Source organism: Hemicordylus capensis, chromosome 14, assembly GCF_027244095.1.
Source record: "Hemicordylus capensis ecotype Gifberg chromosome 14, rHemCap1.1.pri, whole genome shotgun sequence".
Taxonomy (NCBI): Eukaryota; Metazoa; Chordata; class Lepidosauria; order Squamata; family Cordylidae; genus Hemicordylus; species Hemicordylus capensis.
The window spans coordinates 11,795,135-11,820,217 of record NC_069670.1 but is presented as its reverse complement, the minus strand read 5'-3'; the positions used below and the strand labels follow the sequence as shown (position 1 = coordinate 11,820,217).

At 55.6% G+C, this 25,083-nt stretch overlaps 1 protein-coding gene across 11 annotated transcripts in view; it reads left to right on the top strand.

Annotated features, from left to right (window-relative positions):
* Positions 1 to 25,083, top strand: part of MARK2 (microtubule affinity regulating kinase 2) — an 88,831-nt gene that overhangs the window by 35,297 nt on the left and 28,451 nt on the right. The window contains exon 1 of one of the 11 annotated variants that reach the window (XM_053278198.1): positions 19,973 to 20,100. The exons of the other annotated variants lie outside the window; for them this stretch is intronic. Within the exon in view, the coding sequence (XP_053134173.1) occupies positions 20,056 to 20,100 (45 nt within the window). The 5' untranslated portion in view covers positions 19,973 to 20,055. Of the gene's footprint in view, positions 1 to 19,972; positions 20,101 to 25,083 lie in introns of those variants that run through there. 11 annotated transcript variants of the gene reach the window in all.

Genomic DNA, 25,083 nt, shown 5'->3' with positions numbered 1-25,083 from the left:
GAATGGGCTGCTCTCAAACCGCCCGGTGTGATCAACGCACATGCAGGGACTCTTCAGGCTGGCGGGCTTGTGCACCCGCCGCGGACCCGCCAGGATGTGAACTGCTCTGGAACGCTGGCTATCTCTGTCCTGGACTCGGAACTGCCAGTGCCGATTAGAGGAAAGGGAAGGAAGCAGCCGCTTTGTTCTTGCTGTGATTGTGAGTCCTTGCAGGGTGTGCTCCGCACTGGGCCACTAGTTTGGTGTTCTTGAGCGGCAGGGTGGGATGATGGAAAGAACAGAGGGAGCTGCCTTCTACCGAGTCAGACCCTCGGTCCATCTCGCTCAGGACTGTCTACACTGACTGGCAGCGGCTCTCCAAGGTTTCAGACTTGGGAGTCTCTCCCAGCCCTGCCTGCTGGAGATGGTGCCACAGATTGAACCAGGGACCTTCTGCATGGCACGCGGAGGCTCCGCCACTGAGCTATGGTGCCGTCTCGCCGCGTTCACATGTAGTCGCCCACCCAAATGCAAACCCTGCTTAGCAAAGGGGACAATCCACCCACCCAACCAGCTCCCTACTTCATTTAGATCAGGAGTTCCTAATCCTGGGTCTCCAGACACCCTTGTACTACAACTCCCATCATCCTTGGCTACAATGGGTGATACTTGGCTGAAGTCCCTGCAGCTCAACTGAACACACGTTCTTCCCCTGCTGCTCCTGCCTCTCTTTGTCCTCCTTTTCTTGCTTCTCTGTTTCTGTTAAAATTTAGTTTGTAAGCTCGTTGGAGGCAGAGGCCTGAGAAATTACTCTGTGTAAAGCACCATGTATACTAAGCTCCTGGCGACCACAGCCAACAACCTGGATGGCTTGAAGAGGGGTTTGGATCACTTCATGGAGGAGAGGTCTATCCACGGCTACTAGTCAGAGGGCTATAGGCAAGATGCCTTTGAGTACCAGTTTCAGGGGAGTAACAACAGGAGAGAGGGCCTGCCCTCAACTCCTGCCTGTGGCTTCTTGGTGGGCTACTGTGTAAAACAGGAAGCTGGACTAGATGGGCTTCCTGGGGCCTGATCCAGCAGGGCTGTTCTGATGTTCTTAATGTGGTTTTCTTTGGTAGAATACAGGAGGGGTTGACCATGGCCATCTCCTGTGCAGTTGAGATGATGCCTTTCAGCATCTTCCTATGTCGTTGCTGCCTGATATAGGTGGGGAACACACCAGCGGGGATTCGGACCGGCAACCTCTGGCTTGCTAGTCAAGTCATTTCCCCGCTGTGCCATTAGGTGGCTCAATCCGTGTGGTGGTGGTGTAGAATTGAGATGATGTCCCAACATCTTTTTTGTCAGTATCACACCCAGTGGGATGAAATGATGGAACAGAGACACAGCTGTGCCCCGAGTGATCCTGAAAAGCGGTGGAGACGTCTTGGTGGAACCAGTATAGCCAGAAATACTACCGCAGCTGGGAATGAGAGCGCTGCGTTTCTGTATAGACTTGTAGGTGTACTCTGTGTGTGTGCGCGCGTACACACACCTCCAAACAAAAAGCAAACAACTGCCTTGCCTCACCACAGGGACTTGCCTTGCAGGAATCTCAAAAAGCAGCTTTGGGAGGAGAGCTGAACGGGTTTCTTTTCAGGATGGATCTGCCTGAATAGCTCTGCTGTATCTCTCTCCAGCCTTTAGCAGCCCCTTGCTATGACTCAGTGTCCTGATGTTTGTTTCTCATTCATCAAAAGTATAAGCCTGAGCTGCCTTTGAGGCTGGTAGTTTGGTTGCAAAGGCAAGGAGAGAGGTGGCCCTGAAGCAGGTACCCGGAAGGATTGGATTCACAAGACAGGAAGAGACCCCAGCGCACAGTCATGAATAATAGATCTCCTTCGGGGGCATCCGTTCCTGGCCTCTCTTGTGCAGTGAAGCAACTTTCTCTAGATGCTTTCTCCCGGGAGTCGTGGCCAGGCTTTTAAGTGGATGGCTCCTGTTGCTGGAGGATGTATTATGATTATTAATTGACCCTTGAGATTATTTTACCGGATCCCAGTAGCCTGGGGGGTTCGGAGCTGCGCTGTCTTGTCTGATGGGTTCTTGTAATTGGGCGGCTGGATGTGCCCTCGCCGGAGTGGGAAGCGCGTGGCTCAGCTATGGTGATGATTTCCTTTAGCAACCTACCAGGCAACCTTCTTAACTCTGGTCACTCCAGCCTTCTTACAGTGAATCAGTTCCTCCTCCTTTTCTGTCCTGTCGGAATAGTTCCTTTGGGGACCAAAGAGTGCCCCCACCCTAGATAAATAAATGAAGCCAAAGCAACTGGTCCCTGTTGTTTTCCTCCATATTTCTTTTACAGTCTCTCGTCTTTGATGCAATTCAAGAGGTTAACTTCTGGACAATTTTCCCACAGCCCTTTTCCACACATCATTTAACAGAAAAAATGATGCGCTTGCACAGATCTGTTGGTTCAAGTCTTTGGCACTCATCCGCCTTGTGATTTAGAGGCAACTGCTTTATTAACCCGTTCATGTGGCAAGGATGTTCTCTCATAGAATGGCTCACCGGCATCAGGAGTTTCCAGAAGTCCCACCTTGGCAGATTCCTTTCTCCGTTTGGCCTGTCTGCTTAGGAACCATGGGCAATCCTTGGGGAAGACCCCTTCAGCAGGTCCCTGCCCTTAGGAGGCTGCAGCTGCAAATGAGAAAGTGGGGGGAGGCTGCATGGAGAGCGTAAGAAAGGGATGAAGGTCCCTTTCATGAGCTTGGGCTGCTCATTTTTGGACCAAGAGGTGGGTTTTGAGCACTGTGATTGGACTACAAACCCCATCAGCCCCTGCAGCCAGTAATTGGGGATGATGGGGGCTGTGGTTCTGAGGATGGGCTTGAAGGGGGACGAGAGAAAGAAGCCACCACTTTAGGTGTTCTGGGAAGGCGTTCCCGGCACCGCGAGGGGAGGACTGGAAAAGCCGACGGATGGAGCAGTGGAGCCTCTCTTGCAGTCGTCACGGTCCATTTTCCTTTTCCTCCTATAAGCTGCTTCAGCTGCCGGTATGGAAGGCAAAGAGTGCAGTGTGTTGAATGCATCAGCAGCGAGGTGGTGATGGGGACGTGTTCCCTGGTCAGGTCAAGAAACCTCTAGGACCCGGCCCGTGCTCTGCGTCTAGCCCGCTGCTCATGGAAGAAGAACAGTCAATGGATCAAGAAGGAACCAAGCGTAAGTTTTGGGAGGGAGGCCCTCTGCTTCAAAGGGCAGCCCTGCGTGCCAGCGGAGGGGAGCTGGCTGGGATCTTGCCACCAGTACAGCCTTCTTGCCCGTTGGGGCGCTGGGGTGCATGCATCCTCTCCCCAGCCTTGCCACTGCCCGTCTCCCTTCCTCACCTGGATTGCAGGTCTCTTCCTCTGGGCTGCACAGGCGGAGGGGGGCGAATGTCTCTGTGCACATTCTCCAGAGAGAGCATCCTCCTCATGGGAGGGGCCGAGAGGACAGAGCAGAGGGCTGAGATGGAGCGAGGGAGAGAACCCCTGATGCCAAGTGGCCAGGTTGAATGCCCAGTGAAAGTTCATATTCTTAGCTCCCTATTTTGAGTGTCTTTCTCAAAGATGCATAATGTAGTGCTGCCTCTCCCCCCCCCAACTGCCCTTCCCAAAATGGGCGCAGCTCGCTTCTATTTTGGATCGCAGAAGATTGATTTGGGGTCTGTCTTCTGGACACAGCGGCTGGCCTGGCTCAGCTGTGTCCCCTAATGCTCGTTCCCACTGCCTGAGTTTGAAATAGGAATCCGCTTTCTTCCCAACCGTGGGTTATCCCTTTCTCCAGCCGTTGGGGGAAGAAAGTTGAGTGGCTGCATCTTGTCTGGCTTCCTGTCTCCGTCTGTTCACTAGCTTACATCTTTATCCTGCCTTCCTTCAGAGGAGCTCAGGCGGGGGGATCCCTTCACCCCACCCCCTTGTTCTAGATCCACTGCAGTCCTGTGACGACGGTACGTTGGGCACTGTCACTGTCGGTGCTGTTCCAGATGCTCTCAGTGGGTTGTTCTGGCTGTCTCTTGCAGGGTTTCTGTTCCCTCCACCCCAGCCTTGTGAGAAAAGCACAACCAGCTGACTAGTCTGCTTCAAAGCCTGCAGATTGTGAGCCACCGATTTGCCCAGTGAAGAGATGGTTTCTAATTACGTCTCATTCAGCTGGGCCGACCCCTGAAAGTTTATAGTTCCAACCTGACTTTTCTCTGAGGGTGGGTGGGTGGAGAGATGGAGGGCCCCCCCCCGCTGCATTTCTTTCCTTGCCACTGTCCTCCAAACAGTATTGCAGGGTGGGAGCAGGCTGGGAGCAATTCTGCATTGGCCCCCTTTAAGGATCTGGTTAAGCTCAGCCAGGAGTCTGGAGCCCCCTTTCTTTCCCGGAAGATATCCAGGGTGTGCAGCACGCCGCGGGCAGCTCAGGGGCCCATCTTCTGTCCTAATAAATCACGTCTGCTACAGCAGCCGGCAACAAAGGCGTCTTTTCAGCCGAGTGAGCGGGGGGGGGGGGCGGGCAGGAGGCTTCCCGGGAATGTCTCTGAGTGCTCTGGTGGTCCCCAGGGAGGACTCTGCACAGGAGGCTTCTGGTTGGCCGCTCGGCTCTCTTCTTCCCCCGGGAGCCTGCCACAAGAACGGGACTGTTCCAGCCGGGAAGCCCGGAGGCCGGTTGGGATTAAGCTGGTGGGGTTCTTTGGGCATGCTTGGAAAAGCCCAGCCCAGCCCAGCCCCAGGGCTGAGGCCTGGGTTGCCCACCGGTGGCACACGCCATGGAGGTTTGTGCTCCCCTGGCAGCCCACAGAGCTGGCTGCAGCCTGTTGGCAGGTCTTGCCTGGGCTGCGTTTTGGCTCAGTAGATGAGAGAGAGAAATCGCCCATCTGAAGCTGCCCCTGCACGCTGACTTCGGGGGAGGTTTGGCTCCGAATTCTTTTGCCATCCGAGGTGCAGTTGGTGGGGGTGCAGGGCAGTGCCTGCTTGGTGGTAGCTCCCAGGCTGTGGAACTCACTGCTTCCAGATTTTCAGCTGGCCCCCTTTCTTTGTGCCTTTAGGCCCATGTTGGAAATGATCGTACTTGGTGGGGGAAGGAACTCTGTATGTTCTCAGAGGCACCCAGCTCTAGGTGCCAGGATGTGTGTAAACAAAAAGTGATCCCAAGTGCCCAGGAGGCAGGATTTCTTAAGGTGCTGACTGAGGAGAAGAGGCCCCCACATGATCAGGTGTCCCATGATGCTCAATAGCAGTAGTGAGGAGGAGAAGGAGGTTCTGTTCCCTGCAGACATGCACATGGTGCCACCTCTCTCACTTCCTTCAGATCCCTCCTCAAACCCCACCTTTCCCGTGTGGCCTTTGGCTTGTCCCCTTATAACTCTTTCCCATCCATATCCAAGCTTTAAATGCATGTGTTCTCTGTCTTAGGTCCCTGCCCCAAAAGTGCTTACAGTCAGTCTGTGGTTTGCTTACGAGACTCCGTAAGGCATCTCCTGTTGGTCCTTCACAAATAAATAATATGTATAAAGCACCTCCACCCGGGTGCTGTACAAAGATGATCTTGAGAGAGAGAAGCAGCACTGCTTCTGGGTTGCCAATCTAAAAAAAAGACAAGTGGAAGAGAGAGAGAGAGAGAGAGAGAGAGAGCGCACTTCAGGAGAGGCTGGCGGCTTCTAAAAGAACGTGGGTTCTGCAATTAGCATAATTCGCTCTGTCTTTTTGTTCCTGTTCTGAGAAAACCACAGCTGTTAAATGCTTGACTATTATTTCACCATTCACTTGACCTTATTAAAAGAAGAAAAAACCCTGTCAAACGCCAGCCCGAATTTAGCCGGTGGCATTCTCCATCGATCCCCAGTCCTGAGAACCCAAGAGGAGCTGCTTCACGTCCGTGCTTCTTCCCAGAGCCTTTGGAAACCTGGGCCTAGTTCCCAGGGAGGGGGCCAGCCTGTGTCTGTTCCCCCAGCAGAGCAAGTCAGGGAGACCGGGGGGGGGGGCTGTCCAGAGCCTCCTCTAGAGCAGAACGTAGTCACATCAGAGCAGCCCTGCTGCTGGATCAAGGCCCAAGAAGGCCAGCTCTCTTGCCCAGCCTCCTGTTCCCCACCGTGGCCCACCAGGTGCCTCTGAGAAGCCCACAGGGGATGCCCTCTCTCCTGCTGTGGCTCCCCTGCAACTGGTTGACCAGGTAGGCCTGCACAGCTTGTAACCTAACCCAGCCCACCTGCGGCACCCAGGCAAAGGGCTCAGAGGAGAAGCGGGTCTCTTGTCATTAGCACTGATGGAGATGGGGATGGTAGAAGTCAAGGGGGCGTCCTCTCCACCTGCCCAGGACAGATTCCTGCTGCTTCTTAAAGTAAAGGTGTGCCGTCGAGTCGGTGTTGACTCCTCCTGGCGCCCACAAAGCCCTGTGGTTGTCTTTGGTAGAACCCAGGAGGGGTTTCCCATGGCCTCCTCCCGCGCAGTGTGAGATGATGCCTTCCAGCACCTTCCTCGATCGCTGCTGCCCAATATCGGTGTTTCCCATCGTCTGGGGAACACACCAGCGGGGATTCGAGCCAGCAACCTCTTGCTCACTAGGCAAGCCATTTCCCCACTGCGCCCTCAGGTGGCTGCTTCCTGACTCAAAAATGTCAGTGCAAATCAGATTGCTGAGGAGACCTGTGTGGTGCTGGTCTCCTGCTTGCCAGAGCAAGGTCTAGCAAGATGCCTGTGGATAACCCTTCTGTTTGGCTGCTGCCTGCCTGGCCCTGGGAAAGGGGGCCCCTGAGCATGGCTTGTCGGGCCCCTGGGAGGCTGCAGTTGTAAGTCTGGCTTCCTCTCCGTCTGCAGGCAGCCTCCTCCCACACCGACCCCAGTTCCCCCACTGACAATGCATCACATTGAAGCTGCACGCGAGCCAGAATCTAGGAGGCTTCCTCTAGAGAATTCTGGGTGATGTGGCAAGGAATCCCCTGTGACGCAGTCCAAGTCTGACCATGCAGAATAGGGGACGGGGGATGCCGCGGCCAGAGCCTTGGGCAGGGAGTTTCCCTCTAAAGAGGGAGGCGAATGTTGAGCATCGGAGGAGGACCTCGGTTGAGTTTTGCTGATTTGGAGGCAGGCCCCGCCCCGCCAGTGATTTCTGGAGCTGTCACTGTCTCATCCAGTTTGGAGCTGACTCTGCCTAACCCTTGCTAAACTACTTCCGGAGGGGTTTTGTAGGAGATGTGTCTTCTTCTCTGCTACTTACAGCCTTTTCTCCCATTCGGAGGGTTAGGTTCAGTGGATTTATGCAAGGTCTCGCAGATACCAGGTCTCACCCCGCAATCCAGCCTTTGCTGCTTACCTGCCGTACCTGGGAAGTGTCTTGCGCAAGGAAAGAGTCCTTCCTGGCAAGGAAGCAGATACCCCAGTGTGGCAAGTGGTGGCATCCTGGCGCCATATGGCAGTGGCTTCCACTCTCAGCCGCTCTGCTGAGTTAGGAACAGAGGGCTGTGGAACGTGTGCCGGTCTTGTGCCTGTTGGACTTCCACCAGCGGATCTTGGGAGCTGTAGTTCAGCGAGGGACTGAGAATTCTGCCAGAGCTCTCCCCTGGTTTGCTGTTCACCGCAAGCCATGGTTAGTGCTGGGTAAGGAGCCTGTGGGGGCCCCATGCAAGATGGGGGAGGCAGCGGGCAAGCCCACAGCTTGTTTCGTCCTCCAAGCTAGAGTTTGGTGGGTCGTGCGAACTGGGTCTCTGTGTGTGTTTGTCCTTTAGTGGGAACTCTTGGTGTAGAGCTGAGAGGTTCTCTGCAAACCTGGGTCAGCTTAGAGGGGTCTGCATCCTCCGCAGCATCTGCCTCCAGCCATAGGAAAGTTCTATTTCTGTGCCGTGGAGTTTATGCAGAAAGTTTGTACAACATTTCTGGCTAGCGGAGCCCTCCACGGCCTGGGAGCAGACTGCCGCCAGGAGCTCCCAGACGAGTCTGGAGACGGGCTTCAGAGGCCCTTCTCTGGGGCCCGTATTTCAGCAAGGTCTCTTGGGTGGGCATCGGAGACACGGTCCTCATCCCTGGCAGCATCCTTTTCAAATGGAAATGGGACATGTGTTTGTTTTAAAGTTGATCAGCTAATGCGTTTGGGTTTCTTCTGCTCTTGTTACCGTTTTAATGTTATATTTTTAGTTTCTGTTTATATTTTCTTAGGGTGCTGCAGTTGTGTTGTGGCTTTGCTCACCACTTTGTGCCACGTGTGCCAGGAACGTGGGAGAGCAACCCACTAAATAAACACAGTAAGCCTTTTCACAATGCCTCTCATTGGAGTGTCTTCTAGCCGCATTGTGCCGTCCCGTTAAATTTTTGAGCTAGCACAGGCAAAACCCCCTTCTTTTGAGTACAGCCAGCCCGTAGTCCAGTTTCCACGAGGAAAGGAATACAAATATGCTAAACATTTATACGCCACTTTTCAACCCAAGTTCCCAAAGTGGTTTACACAGATATACCTTAAATCATAAGTTGGCTCTCTGTCCCCAAAGGGACAATCTTAAACACACACACACACACGACACCAGCCACAGCCCCTGGATAGATGCAGTGCTGGGGCTGGTTAGGGCCAGTTGCTCTCCCCTTGCCCAGTCAAGAGCATCGCCACTTTAAAAAGGTGCCTCTTGGCTTGGTTAGCAAGGAAGACCCAGGAGCGTTTGCGCACACATTCAGTTCCCTAGTTCATGACTCCGCATCTGTACACTGATTTGTATCCAGCCCCTTCCTTTCAACTGACTGTGTGTTGTGTGCCCCACAAGCCGGTGAGTTCTTTGAACTTCTCTTTCCCCTCTGGATTTTCACCCAACTCTCATATATCGTTGCCTGGAACGTGTGAGAGGAAAACGGGCTCTGCCAGCCAGAGCTGAGATTGGTGCAGCCTAGCAGTCACGGCATGCTCACTTCCTGTGTCAAGAGGTATTTTATGTTTTTACTAGAGTTTTTATTACTGTTATTTTATTTTTTTTACCTTAACCCCCTGGGGTCTTCAGACAAAAGGCAACACAAAAGTATCAATAAGCGCACCCCTTTGCCAGGCGTCCAGCTGCACCCCAGCCGGTCCCTGGTCCCTGCTGCGTGTGTGAGGAGAAGGCGGGTTCCTGGCAGTTGTGTTGCATTTGTGTTTGGGTTTCCCCCACTGGCATGGAAGGAGGTGGCTTCTCTGGCCACGAGGCCTCGGTTGTCAGCAGGCTGGGCTGACCCACCGGCCCCTTGTCAGCTGCTTGGAATCGGTGTGTTTTGGTAGGAAGTGGTTTATCGTCTTGTTGACTCCTGAGCTATCTGATGCTGAAGCCCAGGGTGATAAAACAGAACTGGAAGCTAGCCTCCCTGCTGGCGTGGGGTGAATGAGGGCAGCCGCTTTTGCAGGAACTAGCAGCTTCTAGGTCAGCTGGCGAGAGCCTCCTCCGAGTCGTCCCTTGCCAGCGGCCCCCGGATTCCTCCTCCGGGCTGCAAGGGGCAGGAAGCAGGTGTCTGTCCCTCCTGAGCCCAGCACTGATGTGGGGCCACAGAGCTCCAAGGCAAGGCTAGAGTGACGCACAGCCTCTACTTCCTGTTTCCAGCGTTGGGCTGGCAGGACCATGGAGCAGATCGAGGCAGATGCTCTGCTCCGGCAACTCTATGGTACTAGTGCTGTTTCGCTTGCTGGGTCACCAGCCCAACCAGCACATCCAGCAGCAGAGAGAGACCAGGCTGCTTTGGGACCAAGACCCCTGGCTTGAAGCTGGTTGTGCTGCCTTGGTGATCTTGCTCCAGAAGAGAGCGTTTTGGGAGGGGGGGTGTATCAAGCCGACTCTTGGAGATGGATCTCTTGCCAGTGTGGACAGAAGTTCTCCTCTCCTGCCTTGAAAGAAAGCAGGCTAATTTTTCACAGGCCGGCTGCAACCCCATCTGATAGAAGCTTGCAAAGAGGTGCTGACACACCTGCTTGCAGCAGAGGGCACTAGCTTGTTGGCACAGAAGGGAAATCGAGACCTTTGTGGTCCAGCAGCCAGTGGGTTGGGCTTGGGTTTGGGTTTGAATCCTGCTCCACTGTGGACTTGCTGAGACGGTTTTGAGGCCTCTCTGCCCTGATCCTTTATCCGGGAGGGTTCATTCAGATTAGAAGCAGCCTTCTTGCGCAACCTTTGAAAAGCTGCTCCCATCAGGGGAGAAAAGAAACAAATGAAATAAATAATGTGTCCATGTGACAGAAAAAGGAATATTACGGATGGGAGTCTCCTGCAAATGAAGAGTCCTAGCTTTTGTTGTGAACAGCCTTTCTCAGATCTATGTTGTGATTTAATTGTCGGGCGATTAATAGATGAAAAATCCACCCGCCGGCTGTCAGCTCTGCTTTGGCTTCCTTTTTACACCCGGGTGGTTCTTTCTCGGGGTGGGTCGGTGGGTGAGTGTGCACAGGTGTGTGTCTCTTGCATGTCCCTTGCTTGCAAGGAGGGGTTCCAAGTGAAGCGTCAACTGTTCCTCTGTGACCTCTTCCTGCCAGAGGGAAAGAGCTTTCTCTCCTCTTATTAACTCTTCGGTGGTGTTTATTCAGCGCAAATATCTTGCTGGGGAGATGCAAACATAACTGGAGTTGTGCAGCACAGAAGAACCGGCCTGGCAGGTTCCGGCAGGAGACCGGAAGAGCAGCCCCAAGTGGGGAGGGGAAGGAAACTTTCTCTTGGCTTGTGTGTCCCCTGTGTCTGTGTGTGTGTGTGTGTAGTGGGTGCCTGCTTGCTTGCCCGGCACAGTCCATGGAGGCACCCCTTGTTTTGCCCTTGCTTCCCCCCTCTCTGGGTCTCCTCTCCTCCAGAGGACCTCTGGCACTTGGGAAGCCTGTGGACTCTTCGAAGAGCCTGGCGAAGGCCAAACTCCGCATCAGGAAGTCCCCTGAATGACTCTCCTCTCTGCCGGCTGACCTCAGGCAGGCCCACCTTCCGTTCCTAATAATATTTTTGCCTGGCAGGGTTGCTGCAAAGATCGGAATGAGTGAATGTACACAAAGCAAGCACTTGCAAGCGCCATGCAAAGGCTTAGTGCTGTCTTGAGAGGAACCTGAGGAGAGCTAGGGTCCTTCTGAGAACCGTGGAAATAGAAGTCGGCCAGTGCGGTAACATGGTCAGAGTGCTGGACTTTCGTCAGACCTGGATTCAAATCGCAGGCTCAGATCTCAGCCATGATACTCACTGGGTGGCTTTGGACCAGTCACCACCTCTCAGCGTCACCTACCTCACAGGGTTGTTGTTTGTATGCTTTCTGTGTGGATCATGGGGAGGGGGAAGAAGCAGCCACCTAATGGCGCAGCGGAAAAATGACTTGACTAGCAAGCCGGAGGTTGCTGGTTCGAATCCCCGCTGGTATGTTCCTGCTTTTGAACAGTGTGTTGGGTGTGTTTCAGTGACCGGCTGCCATAACACCCACTTGCCTTTGTAGTTGCTGGGTGCGAGTGCTGCGCATATGGGTTGCCTCTCCATTGGGAGAGAGCCTTGAACCTAGACGCTCAGCACAGGACCTAGACTAAACTAGTCCTATCCAAGTCCCGTCGCAATGAATTCGGTTAGTTCTGACTAAGTGGTCTCCTTGAAGTGGTGCTGAGTCATGAGTCGCAGAGTCTGGATCTTGCCCTCAGTCTTTCGGTGCATTATTCCATTATTTTGGAACAATAGGTGCAAATGTGAGTTCTGGTCAGGAAGGACATGCAGGCATTTCTAACCCCAACTTCTCAGGGGCCAGAGGCAAGGGCTTTCTGAGTGCCCAGGAGGCCACTCATTCTGAAATCCTCTGTGTATGTGCGTCTTTGTCTTTTCAGAACCTACCCTACCTACCTATCTACAGGGCAGGTAGAACACCTGAACAATCTGCCCTTTTCAGCTTCCTGGCTTTTTGGAGCTGGGAGTGGCATTTCCAGCGTGGAGGAGAAAACCTTCCAGCTAAACCAGCCCTGGAACTGGGGCAATCTTTCACTTGATTTTGTTTCTTTCCCATGATTGCTCGCTGCTAACCCTCCCAGCACCTATTCTGCAAACAAACTAAAGGTGCTAGTCTGGCTCATCCTGCTGTGCTCAGATCGAAGAGGTTGGCCTCATTCAGCCTGCTCTGTCTTCTCCGGAGGAAGAACCTGACCTGCAGACATGACCGCCTCTAGCTGCTGGCCACAACGACGCGGTTGCTTCAGAGCTCTGACAAGTTGCCCAACACCATGATAGAAACTCAACAATGAAGTCATTTTCTGTAACCTTTGAGCACAAGACATTGTTGTGTGGGCTGTTGGGACCAGCTTAAATCTGGTCACTTGATGTGAGAGGGCAGCCATCTTGGAATGATGTCATCCTAAGAAACACGAGTCGTAAACACGAATCGGGGTGTCTTCTCCCTCCCCACAGTCTGGGATTGGCTGTATATATACAAGCCAGTTTTCAACAGCCAAGTGTGACCAGGTGGAGATGCAGCCTTCTTTGACTTGTCTCCCAAATAGCTGAGGTCGCTCTGGGTGGGGGGCAGGATTAGTCCTGTCTCCCTCTTCTCTCCTGCAAACGAACGCTTGGCATCCACTCCTGTGTGGGAAAGTCATGGCGCTCAGAGAGTCCTGTTCCAGGGAGAGCAAGCCTGCTCTCTGCTCCTGAGACTGGTTGGCTTGGGCTTCTCTCAGGGGTCTCGCAGCGCAGCGTGGTCCTGATGGGCACTTCTCTAGTTTTGAGCCAGTGCTGGCCATGGCAGACTATGGTGGCTCCTTGGACCTTCTTGATGCAACAAAAGTCTGCGTTAAAACATGTAGAGAAGAGAGCCCTGTGGAGTCCATTGGTTTCGGCACCCTGTTCCCCACGATGGCCCCCACCAGATGCTTCCAAGAAGCCTACAAGCCGGACTCGAAGGCATCCCCCCTGCCCCTGCCGTTGCTCCCCAACAGTTGATAGTCTGAGTTATCTTGCCTTTGAAGACGGAGGTCTCACCTGGCCATCATGACCTCTAGGTACGGATGGACTTCTCTTCCTCCCCGAATGCGTCCAATCCCCCTTTGGGCTTGAGGCAATGCAAGCTGTGGGGGCACCCATCGGCTCTGCGGAAGAGCCTTTGTCTTGGCGCAGAGCTGGAGCTTGCAGAGAGCCTCCGGTGACCCAAAGGAGGGAGCCCATCGGCCCATCTGCAGCCGAGCGGAGCTTGTCTGAACCACAGCCATCTGGTGCAGGGTTTCCAGTTCAGTGCCAGACAGCTTACACGAGAAGGAGAGAGAGAGAGAGAGAGAGAGACTCATGCTTTGAGGACACGTTCGCTTTGCAAACCCCTGGAAGTTGGCGATGTGTGTGTATGTGTGATAAATCCATGGCGGTGACGAAGGTTGATGGAGGCAGCAAAGGGCGTGGAGAGCTTTCCCACCCAGGAAACCTTGCATGTGTGTGGGATTGCAGCGCCTTTGCCGTACGTCACCATCTGGTGCAGGGTGTTGAGGGCTGAGGACTTGCATATGTCCGCAGAGCGTGGCACATAGGAAGCTGCCTTATACCATTGGCCGATCTGGCTCTGGGTTGTCTACTCTGATTGGCTGCAGCTCTTCGGGGGTTTCATCCAGAGAAGGGGGTCTCCAGACTCACCTGGAGATGCTGCCAGGGATGGGACCTGGGCGTTTCCACCGAGTTACAGTCCTTCCCCTGAGAGGCCGCCTTCCTTCTGCATCCCGCCTGTCCTGCCAGCCTGTGGATGTCTCATCATTGTCCCAGGCAGGACCCTGCAGAGCAGTGGGGTAGTTGTGGTGGAGGCTAAGCAACGACCAGGGGGGCGGGGGGAGCCTTGGCCTTCGCCAGAGGTCAACTGTTTGCCGAGGTCTTTAGTTCCTCCTAATGGCTGTGGCGTCTTGATGTTGCTGCTATTTTGATCCGATGAGGGTTTTCTTATTGATCTGCGCAGTGTTTAAGTTGGAAAGATCTTAATTATTTATTGTCTCTGCTTCTTGTTTTTATATAAATACTGTTGTTTCTACTCCCTGTAAACCACCTTGTATATTAACTTTTAGCAGAAAAGTGGCCTAAAATGTCTTGGCAGGGACTTCGTGGCTGTGCCATTTGGCAGACCGCGTTTGGGTGCTGGGGTCTGTAGGAGGAGGTGGCAAAAACACCCCACCCCTATGGAGAGTTGCTGCCAGTCCGTGGAGACAACACTGAGCTAGATAGACCAGTCGTCTGACTCGGCAGAAGGCAGCTGCCTGTGCTCCTATGAGACCTTAACGTCGGAACAAGCTTCACGGCCCAGGCACTGGCGGGAGGAGACTTCTCTAGGCTGGAGCCAGAAGGGGTCCTTCCAGAGCCAGTGAGCAAGCCCCGAATGCAGGGAGGCTGCAAGGAAAGCTGAGGAGAGGGAGCAGCAAGCTCTCCAGACCCACAGCCAGGACCTGGGATCACAGCAGGAGCCGGCTCCCTGTGGGGCTGGCCCAGTCCTTTGATCTGCCGGGGGGGGGGGCAAGCAGAAATGTGAGGGGCAGCTGCCAGAGAGGCAGCCTCTTTGGTGGTGGCCTCGCCGCTGTGGAGTGTCCTTCCCGGGGACACCAGGCTGGCTCCCTCGCTGTCCTTGGGTCCCTGTTTCATGCCCCCCACAGTCCAGAGGCTTCTTATGTTGCTGGGATTAGATGCCATGCCTTTGGTGGTTCTGTTTAAATGCTTTTTGCGTGGCTTTTCGTTGCCTTGTCTGCATGGCCTCTGTTGCTTTTATAGGAGGTTTTCTTTGGGAAGGAAGGTAATGGCATTAGCAGCAGTGCCCCGGTGTCGCTCCCTGATGCCGGGGTCGTTTGTTACAGATGCCAGGAGGTTATATGGTGTTTCCTGGGGTTGCACAAGCACAAAGACCGCTCTCTGCCCCCCGGGAGCTTGCAGTCTACCCGTGGACAGGGAGGAGGGTGAGTGGAGGAATAGCCGGGGAGGGATAGCACATGCTGTCACCCATTGCAGGATTAGGGCTGCTTCCGGGGCACCCGCTCTTCCAGCAGCTGTATCCATTGCCCATCTTTTGCAGAAGTATTTAAATGGCCCTGTTTCCAGCAGAAGCCTCCTCCAGAAGAGGGCTCTGGGGCCCTTCCTCCCAGCCCCCCCCCCCCCATTGGGAAATGGCCCAGGGCCCTCTGCATGTCACACCTGGGGGGTGTTGCACATCAGCCCGCGATGCCTGACTTTTGCAGGAGGTGGGGAACAAAGATCTCCCTCCTTGCGGGCTCCAGGTGGGCTCAGTCCCCTCCACGAGGCAGCCTGCGGCGGAGTCAGGGGCCGGAGGGACTTTCCCTTTCAAGCCTCACCTCTCCTTTGCACATGGAATCCCTCTTCATTTCCATGGCCCTGACACGAAGGTGCTAAATTGGCTGCTGGCTGCATTTCCAATTGTGTCGCAGCCTTCTGATTCCCTCCTGAAATCCCCGATCATCTGGCCAAGGGCCACCTTCTCCGAATGGCAGCTCTCTTCTTCGGTTGAGCAGGGCTTCTTTCAGCAAGTGTCCCTCCCCTGACCCACTGGCTTTCGCTGGGGTCTGTCTCCTTTTAAAGTGAGAGCCCCTTTCTGGCAAGGAACCCCCAGCACCTAAACCTTAAGATGTCATGTACATATTTTGCTATGAAATGTAAAACACTTCTGCCTTGTAAGCCACATATTTATATATGAACTTTGTTGAAAAGTGGGATATATTCTAAATAATAACAACATGTCAGGTTTCAGATTTAAAAACGCACAGTCTGTTTATTTTCTGTAAGTGTTTATACATCCCACCTTTCCACTCAACATGGCTAGCCGCCAGTTAAAACACAATGCAATCTTCAAAACAATTTAAAACTCAGGTTGACAACAAACGTGAGTCAAGAACAATACGTCAGAGAGCAGAACTGGCAGGAAACAATCCAAACAGTGAACCGATTAAGTGCTTTCCTAAACAAAGAGGGTTTCCAAAGGTGAGGGAAATGCATTGAGCTGGAAGAGGCACTTGGTGCTAAGATGTGGGCTAGCAAATCATGATCCCTGGAGAAACGTCATGGGCCTGGTCGTTTCTTGCCTGGATCTTGGGCTTTTCGTGGATTTGGGGGTGGGTTTCCAAACCTGCCTTCCTGAGGACTAGAAACCTGAAGGGCTAGAGCAGTGGCCAGGGTGAGACGCCACATTTGCGGAGCAGAGGGTTAGACCAGAAGACCTCAAAGGCCCTTCCACTGTGATTCTGTTATCCCAATTCAGTGCAGCTGGGGATGATGGGAGTTGTAGTCCAACCACAGCTGGAGAGCCTCAGCTTGGCACCCCCCCCCCCCCGGACAAGAGCCTGAAGTGGCACAAAAGATCCTGGGATGGGGTAGGGACTGCATGTGGGTGCATATGGCCCCACCCCATTTTCCCTCCAAGGGCTGTTTTTGTGTCTGTCTCTATTGCTAGAGCTGCAGTCAGCGGGTTCATCAACTAAAATGTGAGTCCCACCAGCAGGAGCGGGTTGCCGCTTTGTGTTGCTGCTGCTGCTGTCCTGGGGTGCAGTCAAGAAAATAGTCGACTGCCTATCCTTCTGGCACCTGGCGGCGGAGATGTTCAAAGAGGAGCCGCCCCTGCTGCTGCCTTGGGCATTTCTGGGCTGAAATTCTGATCAGGCAGGCTGAGCCGAAGGGGAGGGAAGCAGGCCAGCCCCACAGCGGCCCGGGAAGGGCCTGAGTCACTTCCCTGTTTCCCCCCAGACTGCTCGTTTGGTGAGCGGCTTTATCGCGGGCCGTCCTCGGGCGCGTTGGTGCAGCCACCTGGTTGCGGGTCGGGGAGAGGCCGCCGCTCAGCCGCCGAGCATCCGGGTCCGGTCCCCGTCAGCCTCTCCCGCTGAAACAGGCACCAGTCGGAGCAGACGGGCCTGCGTGTGGTGGGCCGACGGTCAAGGCAGCTCCTTGTTCTGGGAGGAGCTTGTCTCTGCTTGGAACCTTGGAGAGCGGCTGCCAGCCCGAGCAGGCCTCGATGGAGCAGTGCTTCTGTGGGTGTTTCCAGCACCCCAGAATCCCTGCTGTAAGGGACACCGGCCCAGAGTTCTCGCGGTGAAGCACCAGTTCTGCATGCAGCAGCTCCCGGGTTCAGTGTTTGCCTGAGGGGGACTCGGGTAGCCCTGATGAGAGAGGGGAATGCCCGAGAAGTTGGTTGGAGGAGAGCACAGCGGGCAAGGGCAGCCAGTGGTCTGACTTGGGCCAAAGGCCGCTTGGTGGCCGAGCCTCGGGTGGTTTCCCGGAATGGGGTTCTAGGTCACACAATGGAGAAGCTGGGGCAGCTCACAGCTTCTGAGGCACTGTCCTCTGAAAAGGCTGCTGGCTGAAGTGGGAAGTCGATCCAGAAGGAAAATAACGAGCTTGCAGTCTGGATGAATTCTGCGAAGCCTGGCTCACCCAGTCCCGCTGAGCCCCGCCGCGCGCCGCGGTGTGTGCTTGCGTCAGCGCGGCATCTCTCGGTCATGTCGGCCGGCCCTGCAGCTGGCGACGGCTCTTAGGGTGTCTGGCTGGGGTTGGGAAGTCCAGAACTCTGCAGGGGCCGGTACTGTGGATGGGCCCTTCTCTTTCTGGGAAGAGCAGAAGAAGGTTCCAAGTTCCCTCCCTGGCAGCAGCATCTCCAAGGTAGGGCTGAGAGAGACTCCTGCCTGCAACCTTGGAGAAGCCGCTGCCAGTCTGTGAAGACAATCCTGAGCTAGATAGACCAAGGGTCTGACTCAGTATACGGCAGCTCCCTGTGTTCCTAATGGTATCGTGCTTCTCAGTTGAAACCGCACAACTGCACCTCTGCTGGGCAGACCTGGTTGAGCACTGCAGCTGGCGCTTCTGTGTACTCTATCCGATTAATAACGCAACAAACCGAGCCTTTTGGTGGCAGGTTGGGGTGTGTCCCACAATTCTGTGGGAGGACAGGGAAGTCACACAGCCTTGTACTTTGGCCGCAGGATTCATCTTCCTGGGGATTTCAGCTTTGGGGGGTTTATGTTTTATTTTTTAAGTTCTTAGCCCTTATGATATACTTGCAAGCACAAGGGCATGGTGAAATCCCAGAGGAGTGAGCTGAATAAACTTTCCAGCGGCCTTCCCGAGGCTGGCAGAGACCGCATCAGTTACGCTTTGAGAATGTGTGCAGATATGCTTAATTTGCACAACACACCACGACTGCCGCATCCAGCTTCTCTTGGTTCAGGATTCTGACTTCTTCTTTTTTAACGTGTCCAGAGTCCTGCAGAGAAGCCCCTTGCTCCACATGGTGAATGTGATCTTCTGTGGGGGCTGGCCAGCATCTTGGGATCCAGGGGGGGTCCGGGAAATTACAGGCTTAACTGTAAATTGATGGAAAGCATACTTAAGGACAAAATTGTTAAGCATATAGAAGAGGAGGCCTCGTCGAAGGAGAACCGGCATGGCTTCTGCAAGGGAAAGTCTTGCCTCACTCACCTTTTGGAGTTCTTTGAGAGTGTCAACAGGCATTTGGATAAAGGTATCCGGTTGACATAGTATACCTGGACTTCCAAAAAGCTGTTGACAAAGTTCCCCAGCAAAGGCTCTTGAGTAAACTTAGCAGTTTCATGTGTGGATCAGGAAACAGCGAGTAGGAATAAATGGACAGTTTTCACAATGGAGGTAGGTAGGAAGTGGGGTCCCCCAGGGAGCTGTACTGGGACCAGTGCTCTTTAACTTGTTCATAAATGATCTGGAAGTTGGGGTAAGCAGCGAAGTGGCCAAATGACATTAAACTATTTGGGTTAGTCAAATCCACAACAGATTCTGACTCTAGAACCGGGGGTCACCCCATGAAACTGGAGGTCCGGAAATTTAGGACTGACTAGAAGAAGTGCTTTTTCACACTGTGTAGAATTAATCTATGGAAATCTCTGCCACGGGATGTGGTGATGGCCACCAGCTTGGACGGCTTTAAAAGGGGCCTTGCCAAATTCATGGAGGACAGGTCTATCGATGGCTACTAGTCTGGTGGCTGTGGGCCACCTCCAGCCTCCGAGGCAAGGTGCCTCTTGATCCCAGCTGCAGGGAGCCACACATCCCTCTGGCCTGTGGGCTCCCCAGAGGCATCTGGTCGGCCACTGTGGGAAACAGGAGGCTGGACTAGAGAGGCCTCCTTGGGCCTGATCCAGCAGCAGGGCTGTTCTGATGTCCTCACGTTCTTGCCTGCCAAAGCCCCCGGATCACCTGGGGGATTAATTTCGCCCCTTCAGAAGCCTGTTGCGTTCCCTTCCTGTCTCTCTCCACAGCCCTGCCTGCCGTTGACATGGGTGGGGCAGGCAGCTTCCTGTGGTGGAGAAGTGTGACGTTGCTGCAACTCTTGCTTTCTCGCTCTCTTGCTTTCTCCTCCCCTGGAGTGAAATGCAGGTTTCTTCCTACCTTTCCTTCCTCCCGGGAAGGAGGGAGGGAGGGAGGGGGGCCCTCTGGGAATGGGGCTTCTGGGATCTCTTCCAAGGAAGATCAGCTCGGGAAACCTTGCTCCCCCTCTGCTTAACCTGTTAGTGAAGGTGAAGGTGTCGGGTTCTCTCTCTTCCTCCCCGCCCCCCCCCCCAGATTCTCCCTTTCCTGTTCTTCTCCACCCCCCACCCCCACCCCCCGCCCTGCTTGAAAACAGGCTCCAGGGACCTGCCAAACCGCCCAGGTGCTTTCTTTCTGGCTCGGCGATTGGGGGAATTGCGAAAGGTGTTGGCCTCGCTCAGGTATCGGAGGTGGAGACTGAGCGCCGGTTGGAGGAGGAAGCTGCACTTCCTCAGGGCTGTTGCTGTACTTTGCTCCTGTGGGGAGGCTTCGCTGTGGGTCAACAAGTGGCGGGGGGGGCTGCGTGCCGGCTGCTCCCCTCCCGGGCCACGGCGCTTGAGCCTGCACCGCCCTGCCCGACGCCGCCTCTCTGCTCAGACTTGTCGGCCGCCGTTTGGGATTGCAGCACACCCCGCCGTCGTCGTCACCGCCGCTGCTTCTCGGCCGCCCAGGTGCGGCTGGGCCCTGCCTGGCCTCCCCCACCCCCGTCCCCGAGCAGCGGCCGTGGCGGCTCCATGAGGTCCAGCTCCCCTCTGGCTGGCAAGGGGCGCTCTGGAGCCGAAGGTGCTTGGCCAGGCAGAAGCGCCACTGCGTGAGGCGGCAGAGGAAGGCAGCCTCCCATGAGCGGAGGGAGCAGACGCCTCGCGCCAATGACGATGGGAGTAGTAAGTCTCTTCCGCCTCCTCTCCTCTCCCCCCCCCCCGGGCCGGGTTCTGTTCTCGGATTTACCCGGCCACCCAGATAATGGGACGCCGGAAACCGCTTCTTTGGGCGAGCTTTTCTGATTCTAGCTTAGCTCTTGGGGAGTGGCGGGGGGGGGGGCGGGCGCTGGGTTTAGGGAGCAGGGGCCCAGTTGAGAGATGGCATCCTGCCCCACTGTGGAATTGTGCTCAGGGGGAGATGGAGGGCAGGCCTTGGGCTCCCGCACTGCTGGACAGGGAGATCTCCTTGTCCCAGGAGGCAAAAGGCCACCCATCCCAAGAGATGCTTCAGCCTGCTCCGGAAGTCGGTTTTCTTTCTCAGCTCCACGGGATTTTGAGTGTGGGATTTTTCTCCCCCAGCTTGACGCTCACCTCTCACCACACTGAGGGGGTGGGGGGGGGAGTGCTCAGGCCTGAGGCCCCCCCCTCCTTCCAAGCTCAACCCAGGTACAGTCCCAAGGGAAACAGGTTGCCTGATCAAACCGGATTTGCTTGATCCAGAGAACGGAGCCTCTCTCGAGGACGGAGAGCCTCCCTCTCCGTGTGGCGGAAGCTGTCTGGGGCAGCTACACTTGACTTCGCCTTGCTGATCAAGGTCCCGAGCGGCGCTGGGAGCCCTGAAATGGATTTTGTGGTCAATCTGCCTCGCTCCGGTGGCCTTGCAGAGGGTCCCTTTGGCCCTCCTCCCGAGCCACCTTCTAGGGGCCAGGCCGGACCGAAACCTCACAAAGCCGTTAATCCAAACGGCGGCTTCTTTTAGAGCATTTTACGTGACTCAGCCGCCTAACTCCAGGGATCTGATTTTTGTTCCGAAAACGTGGACTGTCTGTTGGAAGAATTTTCCACTCATTGATCTGCCTTTTGAGTAGTTTCTCTGTTACTAGCCCATCAATAGAGGCCCCCAGAACCTGGCTGGCTAGTCGAGGGGGATGGAGACCGTAGCTCAGCGTTGGAGCCTCTGCTTGGCTTGCAGACGGCCCCAGGTTCACTCCCTGGCAGCATCTCCAGGTACGGCTGGGGAAGGGAACTCTGGGCAGATGCTGCCAGTCAGAGTAGACAGTGCTGAGCTAGATAGACCCAGGGCCTGACTCTGTATAAAGCAAATCCCGATATTCTGTGTGTGGGGAAGGCTGCCTGCCTGCCCTCCAGAACTGTTCGCTCCAGATGCAAGTGGCGGGTTTCCCCAGATGTTCTTGTCCAGCTCGCTGAAACTTGGGGCGCTGACATCTGCGCTCGTGGCTTCCGAAGCACGAGCCAGAAGCCGCCCCCTTCAGCGCCGCGGTCCTCACAGGGCCTAGAGAGCGAGCTGGCTCTCTGGCTCCGCATCAGCATATTGCGTGTCAACCTCTGGGGCAGGTTTCTGGAAACCTTTTGTCAGCGAGAACCGCGGCGGCGGCAGCGTCCGCCTTCTCGCGGGCGATCAGTGAAATCGGATACCCGTGGGTTTGCACGGGCGAGCTCTTCCTGTTGCCGCTCCTGCATGTGCCCGCCTGGGTGGCAGAAACCTGGCCCGAGGCAGACGTGACTACTGCCCTCTCGTTGGGGGGCCGGGGGAAGCGGCCAGCCCCCACGCCGGCACAGGGCTGACCCACGGATCCCAGGCTGCATGCCGCCGGGCCCTCTTGATTTCCCGAGCACTCACCCTGCCGCGCGCCGCTGTGAATGGCCCTGGGAGAGTGCCACGGTCTGGGACGCTCCCAGGTTCTCAGGGGAGAGGCTTCCGCAGAAATCCATCAGGGTGCCGCTGACAAGCGCACCTGTTCAACCACCTCCACCCCAGCGAGGGAGGGGAATGGCCCCAAAGAGAGGCGCGCGGTGGCTGTGGGGGAAAGGTGCCGTCATCCCGCGGAGTGGGTGTGCGCGTGCCCTTTCCCCCGTGTCGCCCTCCTCCTCTGGAAGAGCGGCCGAGTCCTAATTGGGGCCTGCAGGGCACTTGGCACATTTGGGGAAGCTGGTGCTCTTTGCCAAAGCCTTTGGGGCCCGAGTCATTGAGGGCTTTAAAGAGGAGCGGCGGTTGGCGGTGGAGGAGGAGGAGGTTGCAGAGGTGCCCGGTGGGCATTGGGAGGCGCCAGGATGATGCTACTCGGCCTCTTCTGTTGGGCTGAGTTCTGCCGCGGCTCCAGACACCCTTATTGATCCGGGTATTTTTGTCAAGGTGATCAGCCGAAGGCTCTCTGAAGAAGCCGCCTGCCTTCTCCCCGCAGGATTCAGGGCTCCCGGTGCATTCCCCACACCGGGAGCCGCTGCCAGTCTGTGTAGACAGTCCTGAGCTAGAGGGACCGATGGTCTGGCTCCGTAGAAGGCAGCGACCTCGGCCCCTCTGCGTTTCCAGGCGTCTGCTGCAGATCAAAGGCAAATGGAAGTGCACCTGCTTCCTGGAGAGGAACCGGAGCCTCAACGCTGGAAAGGTGACACTCTCCAGGGCCGGTTGTGGGGTTTTTTAGGACTCATTTCCCTGGATGTCCTTTGCAGCTGGTGCAGGGTTGTGTGTAACAGGTACCTTGTCTTTGCAGCTCATCCCCACACGTATGGGGAGGGGCTGTAGCTCCGTGGCAGAGCGCCTGCCCCTGGGGAGAGGGAGAGCTAGCCACGTGGCAGCGAGCCGGAATTGCCCCTTTGCTAAGCAGGGTCTCCCTTGGTTTGCATTTGGATGGGCGACTGTACGCAGGCACCGCCTGCGGTAAGGTCTTCCCCTTAGGGGTTGGAGCCGTAGTTCAGAGCTAGAGCCCCTGCTTTGCACGCAGAAGGTCCCAGGTTCACGCCCTGGCAGCATCTCCAAGTAGAGCCGGGAAAGGCCCTTGTCTGAAACTGCGGAGGGCAGGCAGTCCTGAGCAAGACGAGCCAAGCCTCTGACTCGGGAGAAGGCAGCTTTGTCTTGTCATGTATCCTTCTACTGGTTCCAAGGGGGACTTTCCTCCTCCTGTCGGGATTGCTGAATGGACCCCCACCCCCAACACCCCCCCTCGGGAGGCCCCCTGCCCGTGAATACCAAACTAACCACGAAGAGCGCTTGCTTCCACGGCCTGCCCGTGGCTGTCTCGGAGCCCTCTGGTTGGAAGACTCTGAGAAGCCCTCTGTCGGAAACAGGACGCTGGGCTAAACAGATCTGCGGCACTCCCTGTGCTTGGATGGCAGACGCACCCTTGATCCCAGTCAGGGCCAGCCTGGCCTGCCCTTGCTGGCGTCCGGGATTTTCCTTGTGTGACTCCAGCCTTCCCCTGGCAGGACCCTGAGATCCTGTCAGGTCCCACATCACTTCGGAACAGGCCACCCTTTGAGCATACATCCCGCCCTCCTCCCCCTTGTGCCCAAGGCACGTTCAGTTGAAACTGCGGCTGAACAAAGCCTCCCCCCCCGCCCAATGCTCTCAAGAGTGGAGATGTGGTTGCTTCATCTCTCACCACCGCCTGGGGTTCCTTTTCATCCTTCTTCCGTCCCCTGCCTGGGTGTCAATTATAGATGAGCGACGCAGCGCTTGATTCTGGGTGCCTTTGGGAATGGGGGCTCAGCTGGGGGGGTGGACCCAGGAGAGCAACGGCCCACGGCATCCTTGCAGAGCCGGCCAGGTGTGGGTCACGGGTCCTGTCGGTGCTGTGGGTCGCTGGGGGCTCCCTGCACAACCCCCCGGTGCCAGACTGCCTGGACCGGGAGCAACTGTCCGACCCCCAAAGAGAGTCACAGACATCTACAGCCTGGTCTGGGTTGCCTTTAAGGCAATCTCGCTGACCCCACTGCCACCGGGAGTGGAGGGCTGGTGGGAGAGGGGGGCTGGTACCCCTGCTGACTCAGCCAAGAGACCCCTTTTAAAGTGGTGATTTTCTTATATTAAGCACGGGGAGAGCAACTGGCCCTACCCAACCCCAGCACAGCATCCCTCCAGTGGCTGTTGCTGGTATGTGCCATGTTCCCTTTTGGATTGTGAGCCCTTTGGTGACAGGGGACCATCTTCTTTATGTATTCTTTTTCTGTGTAAACCTCGCTGAGAACCTTGGTTGAAGAGCAGTATATACAATATGTGTCGTCGTCGTCATCTGGATTGCATTGGGCCAGGTGACTCCGTGGGAGTGCTCCAGTCACTCTCGGTTCTCCAGTACTGCACACCACGGATGGGGTGCAAGCAAAGCAGGACCCCTCCCAGCAGGAAGAGGCCTGCCCCAGTGAGTGCGCGGGAATCGGACCAAGCATGCGGGGATATAACAAGAGTCCCAGATGGGGAAACGGCATGTGGCTGGCGTCATGATCCGCTGTGAGTGGCCAATGTTTTGGTGGGGTTCGTCTTAACTTGGTTCTCCCAGCAAGGCAGACTCCTTCACCAGTGCCGTGAGAATAGCCCGGCATTCTTTGAAGAAGGCTTTAGGGAGAGATTCTGGCTATGCTCATTAGGGTTTGCAGACATTCGCAGGCCCTCGGTAATAGGGGGACGTCTGGAAACGGGGGAGAAGGCTTGGCATTGAGCAAGGCTGCAACATTTCTGCCCTCCCGCAGTGGCCCATCCGGAGGGATGGGGCGGAGGGTGTCATCTGGCCTGGAGGGTGTGGGGGGGGAGGGCTCTTCCATCTCGGTAGAAGGGAACGGAAGTTACTTGGATGGTAAGCTCCTCAGGGCAGGGACCTGTCCCTTTTGGCTTCTGCAAAGCCCAGTGCACAGTGACTGGGTCACATACATCATGCTTCCTTCATAATAACGGGAACCACGGATGGCCTCGATTTGTGCACCCAGCCATGTGTCTGTGTCTGACTGACTTCCCCATCTGTGGAATGGGGTTTGTAGTGACAGGGTGTCTGTGATCGGCAAGATAAGGCAGGTAGCAGCCTTGGAGCAGTGTTCCTCAATGTTTTTGGAGTCACAGACCGGTACATTATTTGTGCGCACTTTCCTGGACCAACAGTTAGCAAGGGGGTCTCACCCCCACCCCCCAAATAACCCCACAACTTTGGGCAGCGAAAT